The 12,284-nt window shown below is 45.0% G+C and overlaps 1 protein-coding gene across 3 annotated transcripts in view; it reads left to right on the top strand.

Moving 5' to 3' along the window:
- Positions 1-12,284, top strand: part of LOC144948497 (astrotactin-2-like) — a 469,552-nt gene that overhangs the window by 445,959 nt on the left and 11,309 nt on the right. For all 3 annotated transcript variants that reach the window (XM_078878014.1, XM_078878013.1, XM_078878015.1), the window contains 3 exons: positions 4,077-4,218; positions 6,188-6,288; positions 7,017-7,200. In XM_078878014.1, the coding sequence (XP_078734140.1) occupies positions 4,077-4,218; positions 6,188-6,288; positions 7,017-7,200 (427 nt within the window). The remainder of the gene's footprint in view (positions 1-4,076; positions 4,219-6,187; positions 6,289-7,016; positions 7,201-12,284) is intronic.

The following is a 12,284-nucleotide window of genomic DNA, read 5'->3' as shown; positions in this document are numbered from 1 at the left end:
ACAAACAATCGAGCACTTTGTCATCTCAAGTCAAGCGCACACGTTTTGTTAATTGTGCTCTCAAAAAAGGGGGCTTACGTTCACCTGCTATTGAGCACTGTTGCCAAAGGCGTCTGGGTCTTGACTGTCTTTATTGAACGCACTTGGTTCGTTGCGTCTGCAAGGGCCAGTTGTTTTCCACCATCATTGGGTCATCAGTAGTTTTATGCGTGTGCTTTTATTCTATTATTCTGGGGGTGAGGTAGAGTGGCGTGGTGCCAGATGCTGTTAAAGGGAAGCACGTGCGATAAAAGACCTGCATGTCATGTTGTCTGCCCGTGCCAGTCCCAATCTTGCAACAATAAAGGCACTGAAAAGCAGAATTTTTTTAAAAATAAATCTTTCGCATGCGTGGGCAACGTGAGCAGATTTACCCCTTCAACGTCTGCTGTATTGTTATATCATCACAGTAGAGGCCCCCCCCAGAACTGACGTTATGTAAAGCGCAGTGGCTGGGTGGCTTACGGTGATGTAAGTGGGGGGTGTAACGAATTCCATATGCCCAAACCTGGACTTTTCAATCCAGAAGTGTCTATATTCACTTCTGGATGGTACCACCTAAGTTAAGGTAGCAAGAATTTCCGAGTACTAATTTATTTATATCGTAAATAAGAGCTAATGATGCGATGAATCCCACTCATTCGAAGTGGTTATCACATAATTCACTGTTTTTGGGCCGCATAATTATACTGGAGCCACTAATGCAATGCCTGACCAGCTGGTACCAACAAGTGAAACATCTGGTCTGGGCTCATGGACTAAAACAAACGTACACGTTTCTCAAATCCCTGTGCCCCTATCCACCCAGCAGTGAAAATGGGCACGGCACGTGTCACACGTGGTAGAACAAAGTGTGGGTAACTCCCAGCTCTTCCGAGACTTCTGGCCTAAGTGGAAGAGGGGGCCAAATATCCACATCCCCGGCAATTGAATGACTCATCGTGATTGAGCGCTGCAGTTTTATTAATTAATTAATTAAATTTTGATTTAAAGCTTTCGTGACTGCAGGGATTCATATTATTGCTTCTTTCGGTAAAGTCACGTAGAAGGGAAATAATAAAATAATAAAAATATTAAACAATAAAATTCTGGATTTCACACCTCATGATGATTGATTGTGTTGCAGTCGAAACGTCGTGAGAATTTTATTGTTTTAGATATTTTTTATTTTATTATTTCCCTTCTACGTGACTTTACCGAAAGAACCAAGAACAATAATGATTTGTTTGTTGTCTCACATGTACCATCTCATTTGTGTCGCTTCCTGTTTATTTGTTTCCTTGTCTCAGTCCATTATCCCGTTGATAACGCAAGTATATCGCTTGCACATTTCACCGAGACGTAAATAAGAACGCGCTGGTCACAGAACAAGTGGGAATTGGAGACATCGGCTTAAGTGAGACAAGTTTGTGGGGCTTGGGCTTGACATAATGCTCCAAGGGATGATGGTCGGTGGATGGGACTGGTGATGGAATGACAATCAATGGAGGGAGCTCGTCATATCGTATGCTCACTGTGGAGATGGAGCGACGATCAGCTCACGAGATTGTGTGGGACGGCGATGATATGGGAACACCATCATCCAGCAGTGGGTAGATCTTGAAAGGTTTTGTGATAGGCACCTTCTAAGTGCAGATTATTATTATCATGAGGATTATCTTATTCGGCGTTCAAGAACTAAACGACACTGATGGATGATTATATTTTTAAACTGTATTTGCCTTGAATTGTAAATGTAACTTGTTCATCAATTATGCATATGTTTATTATTTTAATCTTTAATGGCCATGTTCCATTAAGGGTGCACAGAGTGCGATTACATCGTTACTTTCGATGTCTCTGTGCGTGTAGACTTCTCTGGATGTCGGTGCCAAACTGAAACGGGGGTCATCAATGTTAGGAGGATTGGACTGAAAACCTCAAAGAGCTTTACAGTCGGCCCACATCCTGAATTGAACACCCCGGCAATTTTCCTACTGAATCGTGGTTCTGTTGAGAAAGTTCGGTTTGATTCGCTTCACAGATGTCCTACTGGCCACAAACGTCCTACTTGATATCTGTGGCCAGGTCGCTCCCGACTGGACATTTGTGAAAAAGAGCTTGATAGCTCATCGGATTCCTCCAGTATAAACAAATAGTCTGATTCTGATTCTCTCACGGCCATTAATTTACTTATTTTCCTTATGTGTCCAGGAATGCCCACACATAATCGTATAACTATTTTTTAGGATGGTCCTGCCACATTGGGTTTGTTATTTTAAGATATTTTTTGCCAATTGATGAGCGTTTACACAAGTGGGAGGAAGCCGGAGTGCCCGGAGAAAACACACACACACACGCACGCGCGAGAGGGGGGACAACACTCAATGCTCTTAAATATGGATACACATGGCAATTAGGTTGTGTGTTGGAGAGCCAAGCCACAACATTTACAATCTGAGCACGACGTTTCTCCAGTCATGAAGCTAGTTGTAATTACTGGCGAAACGTCATACTCAGATTGTAAATGTTGTGGCTTGGCTCTCCAACACACCGGCGTGCTGTACTAGTGACGAATTGTCACGTTCTGTTTACTTGACAACACTTACTAGTTGGCTGTGTCGGGTGGTGGCGGGTTTTAACGACACATTTATTTACGCGATCTAACCCCAAAAACCTCTATTATGGATTTAGAGACATGCTTTTAGAGAATTTGTCCGCTATACATTTCCAAATGATAAGCTAATTCATTGAGTATTAATTTGTGGCCAGGTCGCTTCTGAAAAAGAGCTATATAGCTTAGTGGGTCTTACCTGGTCAAATAAAAATAGTTGATAGTTTGGTTTATAAGATCCGGAGTTTATTTTAAGGCATACCTTTTACGTTCTCGCGTCACGTCAAATGTGTCATGGCTGTTCGCGACCGACATTTATACGTACAGAAGTTAAACGCTCGGCATATTGCAATGTTCTCTACACCAGTCTTCAGTGGCATTGTCGTTACGTCACCCTGGCATTACCGTGACAAATGGCACAATCTCACCCAAGCGCAAACTTGCGATGCGTTCGTTTTTTTGTTACCTTACTCTTAATTACATTTCGTCAAAACATTCAGTAGCTTCGCAGTCACTCGGTAAAAATATTCTCCGGCGATAAAACTGCCGCCTTAATCTATGATTAGCATCTGTTCTTTCAGGCTTAATCGGAGGAAAATTCTAGGAAATGAAGAACAAAGTACAGTAACTGAACTTTTCAATTCCAACTAAAAGTTGAAAGCCTTTATGCATTAGCTCTATCTGTCTGTCTGTGTAATGGGGAGGGGGGCGAGGGGGGCACTATTTCATTTGTAAACATGATCGAATACGAGCCACACTTTAGTAGAATGCTGTGCTGATGTTAGGGCAGTGCCCTGTTCAAAATTGGCCTAATTGATGAAACCGTCGCACAAAAAGCAAAATGGACCATTTGCGAGCGTGCTAATTAATTTGTCCCCGATAGCTCCTTGATTAACGGCCCATACCGTTGGACCAGTGGTTCTTAACCTTTACTGCAGCCTTGCAGCCCTTTAGTTCTCAAATTGTAAAAAAATAATGTACAATGTTGATAAATGCATAGGGTTTGATGAAACAAAGTAAGTGCCTAATTTGTCTTTTGAAGATTTACCTTTTATAAACGTCTGGGCATGTCTCGCACCCCCAGACAGGGCATCTGGCTCCCCCAGGGGGTTCTTGCACCCCGGGTTAAGAACCACCGCTTTACGCTATTCGTTCCTACAGTCTGGTTCGTGCTGCATTTTGGTTGTGTAGTTGAATAATGTTTCTCTGCTAATTATTACACAATTGGGTAAAAAAAAAACACGTAGTAACTATCATCCTCTACTGAGAGACTTAGCAGGACCCTGATGAAAAATAAGCTGAGGCTCTCTGGAGTAAACAAAAGTTATCGAATTGAATTATACACTTCCAAAGACAAACACATGTTGCAAAGCATTACATAATCCACGCATATCCACGTTTTTTTTCCGAACTTAAATTTTAGTTTGTTTTGTTTACGTTGCAGAGAACTACCTGAGCTTCACCGAGGACCTTCTCTCAGGGTCCATGTCGCCCTGCGTTGTGATTGGTCGCAACGTGAAATCAGGCCCCCTCCCCGGCGTCTTCACGCTCATCTTTCAGTGCCTGCGTCCCGACACACTTCACAAGTGAGTTCCGCGGGAGACGCTACTTCCGTGCGCTCCTGTGTCCATCCCACCTCGTTCGTGTCCCCCCCCCCCACCCCCCCGAGATAATTCGGTGTAAAACGTGTGCACCGAATTTAATCGTAAATGTTTAAGCGAGGTCAGTTTATTGTTTCGCCAGATTAGAACCTGAGGCGCCAGGATGAGTCTCGTTTTCGAGAGTAAACTTGGGGCATTAGTCTGCCACTTGGGGGCAATGATTGCTATGTTTTATCCCAATTGAGCAATTTGCGGTGTGATTTTTGAATTTTGAAAACACATTCACCCTGAGGCCCGGCCTTTTCCTGCGTGCTACACAAGGGGATCTTTAACGTTGTATCATTGTGGTTGTTTCCGCTAGGCCACGTCACCCCTCAATTTGAGTATCCATGGTTAAACCACCAGTGGTGGAAATTCCACATTTCTGTGGCAGGATAAGTCTATCAAACAACTTTTTTTGTAATAGTAATAGGTTTTTACCCTTTCAACTGGTACAAAAACTGACACCTTTATACAACGCATCATGTTTGCAATAACCACAACACAAGCAGTCAAAATGCAAACAAAAAGAAACAACTCTGATAATGATATGCACTGTCCTTGAAGTTGATTGGTCCACACCCGAGACAGCTTTTCTTAGAGCCTAGTCTCCATTGGTGTGGATCAACTTCAAGGACAGTGCATATCATTATCATTATCAGAGTTGTTTATTTTTGTTTGCATTTTGACTGCTTGTGTTGTGGTTATTGCAAACATGATGCCTTGTATAAAGGTGTCAGTTTTTCTACCAGTTGAAAGGGTAAAAACCTATTACTATATTTTGCCACTGGTAAAGGAGATGTCTCATAGTGTAAACAACTTTTTTTGGTTGAGTTTCTTCAAAACGGTACTCATTTTATAATCTGCGAGGGAATTCGATTCCCCGTCATGGCCAACATTAGTGATGAATATTTGAACCGGTCTTGGGCCTCCCCTAGGTTAACCCAGCCTTAAATAATTACCCGATGAAGTGTGTAAACATCCGCATTGGGGAGACAAAGTCGGCGAGGCGTGTTGCTAGCCACCCACCCCCTCGTGTGCCATGTCAACCTTCACATGTGCCTGCTCACAACAAAAGTCTGATAAAGCCTATTTGGGGGATCTTTGATTTTTTTGTATTTAGATACAAAACACTACTTTACATTCTATTTAAGGAGGGATTCATTAAAAACATGATCAATCGTGTCCTATTGATGCCAATTATATTAATTACAATTTGCCTTGGTGCCCAATTGTTGAATTCCATCAGAACTGCTGCCACAATTATAAGTGTATTTTATTTTGTGCGCAACTGTGTGAATCACAACGCCACTGAAATTACCCTCGTGCAATTCTTTTCACATGTCTAATTAGTTGGAAGACTTTACCGAGAGAAGATTACCGAATGCATTTTTGTGTAACTTTATTTACTCACAGAGGTGCGTTGGACCCTGATTCACGAAACGCATTTATTTCGTCGTAGAATTCTTGGCAATAATAATTATGTTGCCGACGTTCGACAGCTTTGTCTTCGCCGTAGGGCGTAAACGTAAGAAATATTAATTTGCACTTACGCGCACGATTAAACGCACGCATCTTGAGTGAATGAGACAAATTTAATTAACGTCATGCACTCGAACTGAAAACACTACGTTAGGCGCTCTCCGTAAGGCTTCACAAGTCTGGCAACCAAGGGAGATTGAAGACCTGTACGTAAAAATGTTGAACTTCTTTCGCATCGTACGTAGCCAGCCGTGCTAGGTGCGGAAAGCAGATTGTGGGAGATTCTTAAGGCACGTTTTGGGAAAGTCGCGCGTCGACCGCACAGCAGCCGCGACATCTGGGGTAGAGAGCGTCGGTGAGGTGCGGCGGCGTCAACGGCCGCGGCCCGTGGTGACGTCGCGACCGTGATCTCGATCGTCGCGTCGCCTCTCAGGTTCACCCTGCGCGCCGTGGACAGCACGGGACGCCGCTCGGAGCCGTCCTCGCTCGTGATGCGCATGCCCTGCGAGGTGGTGGATGACAACAAGGCTGAAGGTACAGCCCCTCCCCCCCTCACCCCACCCTTCCCCAAATTAGTAGTGCCACTGTTTTACACGTTTGGGGTGGGATTATGGGTGGGGGGGGGGCTAACGTACTCTGTCGAGGAGTCAAGACTGGATTTGAAGCTTTCGTGACTGCAAGGAATCATCTTCTTAGGTTTTTTCGGTAAAGTCACGTACTTTCTACGTGACTTTACCGAAAAAAACCTAAGAAGATGAGTCAAGACTGGTTGAAGTCGCGCTTATTCAACGTTAAGCGCGTGGTCCAAAAAATAATTAAACTTGCTCATTTTTATTCTACCAGGTAAGGCCCAATGAGCTGTGTAGTTCTTTTTTCAGAAGCGACCTGGCCACAGGTGATAGCTCAACAAAGTGGCATATTACGTGTACATTTATAGCAGCCAAAAATACTCTGAATGTAGAGGGGAAAACCAGAGGACCCGCAGAAAATTCCACTCGACCACGGGGGAGAACATGCAAATTACAAATATATACAGCAGGCTTCAGGGTCGGGATCGAACCCACGACCTCCTGTATACCAGGCGAGGTAGTTAACATCTCCTAGCCACCGTGATGATGATGAGAGAGAGAGAGACACGCAAACTCCAAATATACAGCAGGGGTCAGGGTCGGGATCGAACCCACGACATCCTGTGGACCAGGCGAGGTAGTTAACATCTCGCCAAGAGTGAGAGCGCCCGACTCGCCCGCCCTCGCCCGTAGACGTGGCGGACCGCGTGCACACGCTCTACAACGGCTACACGAGCGGCAAGGAGCAGCTGTCGGCCTACCAGCTACTCATGGAGGTGACGCCCTCTGCCCTGCACCGCGTGCAGCGCCACTACAACAAGCACTACGGCAAGTTCGGAGACTTCGCCTGGCGCACCGAGGACGAGCTGGGACCCCGGTAAGGGCGGTGGCGGCGGCGGTGGTGGCCGATCGTGGTGTGTAGATCTAGCATGGTGGTGACAGCGAGAGGTTGGTTGTATCAGCCATTCTATGCAGCCCCTGTAAACCCTCCCTTCCCATGTGACGCGCTCACTACCATCGTATCAGCCACTTTGGCCGGGTTGCCATTGAAAAGAGCTTCTTAGCTTAATGGGTGTTGCCTGAAATACACCAAAGGTTTGAGCATACTGCACCATGCTGGTCAGTACGGGTTAGTGAGAGAAAGGGGCATTGGACGTGTGACTAGATGAGATATTACTTGCTATTGAATCGTAGCAGTGGCCGGAAACTCGAACTCAAGTCTCTGGGTTCAAAGTGGAATGCACTCACCACTGCACCACTTCTTCACACCCCAGACATGATTTTCTTTTTAAAAGGCAGTGGACGCTACCTTTAATTTACCATCGTTGGAAACACAGTTATGCTCAGAGCTGCTCTCTGGCCATTATTTACCAGTTATGGGTAATGCCGTTCCACATAACAATGCACTGGGAAATAAAATTTTCCCAAAATATGAATGTTTCTGCTCTGAAATATTTTTGGCCTCGGTTAGAGTTCTCAAAACCTATTACGAAGCCCCAGGGTGAAAGAGCATTTCTCCGCTGATGGTATCTGACCCTTTAATGGCAAAAAAAAAGTTGGGTAAAATATTTTTGAAACGCCATTAAGCCTTCACTGTTGCGATTACATATTTTAATAAATGTGATGTATTACATATTAAATAACCATTATATAACTTACTGACTGCCTGGAAATAACTGGCAACTCCCTCTGTTGGTGTTTCCCAAACCTTCGAGGGAATCCGTGCAGTTGCTCACATGCAGGGCTTGAGTGTTACAGCTGAGGTCTTTGTGCCACAGAATTTTTCGAATTTCCACTAATCGGCAATTGTGCCAGATCCGATTGAAGTAACATTGGGGCCATATTTTAGAATTTTGGTTCAAGTAAAATTTTCAACGTTATACCCTGCTAGCTGTATTTATATATCCGTGTATTATTGTTCAAAGTTGAACGAACATCTTAAAGGAATGCTTTGGCAGTGGTGCACAAGCATTGCTCAATAAATGGCAATTATTAATCCTGTAAAGCCTCACTGAGTCTCAAAGCTCTTCAGGAGGGTCCTGCTGTGAGATGCTTGGCCAGTTTATAAATCGAGCCGAGAGGAAACTAGGGCAACCAGAGACAACCCAAACATAAGAGGATGTATTTTTTTTTCGGGTCTTAATTGATTGTGTTTTGAGTTAATTGCATCCCCAGCGTTTGGCAGTACTGCTACTGTTGCTTTTGTAACACATTAGGAATGGATCACTCTTTTAATTATATCAAGGCTAGAACAAGTCTAGAACATTTATATAACGATCAAAAACAACCTTTGGGTCCTTTACCTGTAAAATGCAACAGCACTTGTGTTACAAACAGCATTTCTCCCGAGTCGCCATTAACCATGTGACTGGTATATCCGCGCGATCATTCAATAACCCTGCCAGCCCCCTACAGGCCCGACTCAGTCATCACATGCTGCTGTACACACATGCATTGATGCACTGCACAGCACATCGGGACTTTCACAGAACCACACTCTACTCCCTTGCTGCACAAGAATATAATTAAAAGAGTGATCCATTCCTAATGTGCCACACTTTGTTGTCTTTCATTGGCTTTACTGTACTGGCATTATCTTTTCTGCACTTCTCCAACGTCTGCTACTCGGTGGCAGCCCCAACAGTCTGGAACGCTATCCCTCTGCACATTCGCAGCATCACCTCAATCGCCTCCTTCAAGAGACACTTAAAAAACTCACCTCTACAATCACGCTTTTGAGCGACTCTGAGCTCGGCTCCGCGTCTCTGAGTTGCGGCCATTACGTCCGCAAATTTGCGCGCGTTATAAATTGAACTATTATTATTACTGTTGCTTTCGTGTCTTTCATTGGCTTTGCTGCAGTGGCATTGGTTTTCTGCACCTTTCTAGCCCCGCCCACTTTCCCCCCCCCCCGTCCAGTAGCAATCCACGCAACGCTACCCTTCCCCCAACTCCCCCCCCTCCCTTGCTCCTCCCCCCTCTCTAACTTATATAACCCCTTACCACAGCATCTCTCCCACTTCAGCAAAAATTATCTTGCTGTAGTTTTCACACCTGATAATGATTGCTTGTCGTGCAATTGGAACGTCGTGAGAATTAAAATGTTTTATTATGTTTTATTTTTATTATTTTATTATTTCCCTTCTACATGACTTTACCGAAAGAACCAAGAATACAAAAAAGAGGATGGTTTAACATTCCGCACGGCCATCTCCTGCCCTCCTTTCCGCTGCTCACCAGGCCAGCAGCCCTGGTGGTCACTGGCAAGTGTTTATCAGGCTCAAAACTGCTTAGCTTCCGAGACCTCCAGAAAGTCTGCACGTTTGCTGTGGTAACTGCGCTGTGCAAAGTAGCAATTGTGTCCGGCTATTTCACAACACGCGTTCCCCCTTTGCATGTAACTCATGTTGCTGTCATCAACATTACACCCATTAGCCCCGTTCCTATTGCACGTTAACTCCTCAGCAAATGACATGGCTCTTAAAGATCCATTATGTTCAGACATTGGGGCCTGTGGCATATGGTTTTCAATTACGAGCAGGATCTCCAAATTGCCCACGCTTTGACGTCACCGCAGCCCCTTGATCATCGAGTGTGACAATCATCTCTGCCTCTCTCACCCATTATCCTCAACGCTCCACAAGTCTCGAAACGTGACATTCCGGTTTCGTTCGGTCAGCCCGCAGGTTTCTGTGTGCCCACTTAAAAAACGCGACGCTCTCCTTTGTCGCGTCCTCAAAAGCCGTGTGCGTCACGTCCACCACCTGCATTGTGACACTCTCCTGTTTGCCCCCCGAGTAAATGTAATTTTTTAATTGACCGCTGACGTTTTTCCTATTGTGCTCGAAGCAATTATTGTGTAACGTGCATCGATGTATCGACGGTGAGACCGGTGTCGGAGTTGATGATGACGAAATCACCCCCGAGTTGCGTGTGACGTCGTAGCATCCCAGAGGCCAAGCAGGATAACTGCTGGTCAATAATATAGATTCTTTTTGGGGTTAGATCGCGTAAAGCGCGTAAATGTTTACGCGTAAATCGCGTAAACAATCTAACCCAAAAAACCTATATTATGGATGATATTGGCCGCGAAAGTCTACGTGCTAAACGTCACTACTGCTGGTGTTAGGGCTTGGATGGGGAGACCAACTGGGAATGACCCAGGTTACTGCTGTAAGCGTGGGGCTGGAAGCGGTGGCCAGGAAATTGTTGCGCTGAGTGTCACCCCCTCGTACGTGCGGTGGGGGTTTTCTCCCGGCTCTCCGGTTTTATCCCACAGGCCAAACGCGTATTAATGTAATTTGCCAAGCTTCCCCAATGCAAAGGACCCTTGTACCCAATTGATGGTTTCCTTTGTAAATTACTGATACGATTATTCCGAATTATTACGAATCAACCACACTTCTACTCTAAGATAATTACAACTGCATCTGTTTGTGTTCAGCCGTTTGTGTCTCCAATAATTTTGAGACGAGATCTTTAATTTCTTGACTTTTTTATTGATTGAATAATCACTCGGTTGTCTCGGCACTCACAAACCAGGGCCAGAAAGATGTATCTATCAAACTTATTTAGAAAGATTGAATAGCTATCGTGCAGTAAGTAACAACACACAAATCAGAATGTGAATCACGCAATAAGAGATGATCTCGCCAAGGCTAAAACAAATCTTCTAAGTTATATATAGTTGATTGTCTTTATATATAATTATTGTGAGTATTAATGCACACTTTTTTCACTAGAGAGACACAGTATCATCAATTTCTATACTTTGTATTTAAAAAACTGAAATTATCAAAAGCATGAATGAAGAATAAAAACGACTTTAGTGAGATCGGCCAAAGAAGATGAGAACGTACAGATCAGAAAGGGAGTCATGCAAGCGGATTCCCTCTCACAATGGCTTAAGCACACACGTGTGCAAAGTGAAATATAACCTTGATTTTTACATACGAGACGTTGTATATTTTTTGCTCGGTGGTACAAAGCACGCAATTTTTTTGGACGGTAAATTTTTGAGAAGCATTTCAAAGCTCGGGCAGACGGCTGCCCTGCTACAGCAGTTACGGGGCGAGCCGGTGTCCTTGGTGGGGGGGAAAATCCCGTAAATTTGCTCCAAATCTCCCATGACGGAATTGCCTCTTGCGTGCGCGACACGAGCATGGGAAATGAAAAGGGGATGCTCCTCCCCCCCCACTCCCTCTTGAAAGTGCCGACAACTTGGTTCCCACGTCACTTGCGTCGCCGGTTCCGTCGAGGCACGGGGATCGGAGTGGAGGTCACTCTTGTGCCACTCGTGGCATTTCACCCCCCCCCCACCCCCGCAACGGAGAATCAATGGTGCACGGAGCGTGTGCCGACGAAAGCGCGGTGCACCCACACGCGCACGCACGCACAGGCACGCACGTACGCCCCCACGCGCACGTGATTCCGTGGGTTGAACAATGGGTCCCACGCCAGAAAGCGCAAGTAGTGGTGAACCTTCAAACAATGCGCACGCAATTTTTTTTTGGAGTAACGATTATCATTTTTTTGCTACACTGCGTATTGCCATTGCGTCACGCGTGGCCCTGTCATTTTGTCATCAAAGGTAGCCAATCTTATTCTTAGGTTTTTTCGGTAAAGTCACGTAGGTAAAACATCAAAATTAATTAGGTTGTGGAATGGTTGCACCGCGGTTAGTGCCCTGCAATATGAACACGCCGGACCTGGGTTCAAATCCACTGTTAATATCAAATGCGAGCGATATCTGAACTGGTACTGCCCTCGCTAGAAACTTACCAGCTTGATGAAGTGTGGTAAAACAAACCCCATGATCAAAAGGCATTGGGAGAGGCCTTCATCCAGCATTGTATTGACAGAGGGGCTGATTGTTCAGTGAGTGCGTAATCTCCGAGCCATGTGGTGCGTAATCGCCGTAGAGCTCTGCTGGACTTAGTCAGTGGACAGTCATTATTTTGT

This window comes from Lampetra fluviatilis, chromosome 49 (genome assembly GCF_964198595.1).
Source record: "Lampetra fluviatilis chromosome 49, kcLamFluv1.1, whole genome shotgun sequence".
Classification (NCBI taxonomy): domain Eukaryota; kingdom Metazoa; phylum Chordata; class Hyperoartia; order Petromyzontiformes; family Petromyzontidae; genus Lampetra; species Lampetra fluviatilis.
Note: the sequence above shows the minus strand (reverse complement) of the source record. Positions and strands in the feature narration are given on the sequence as shown.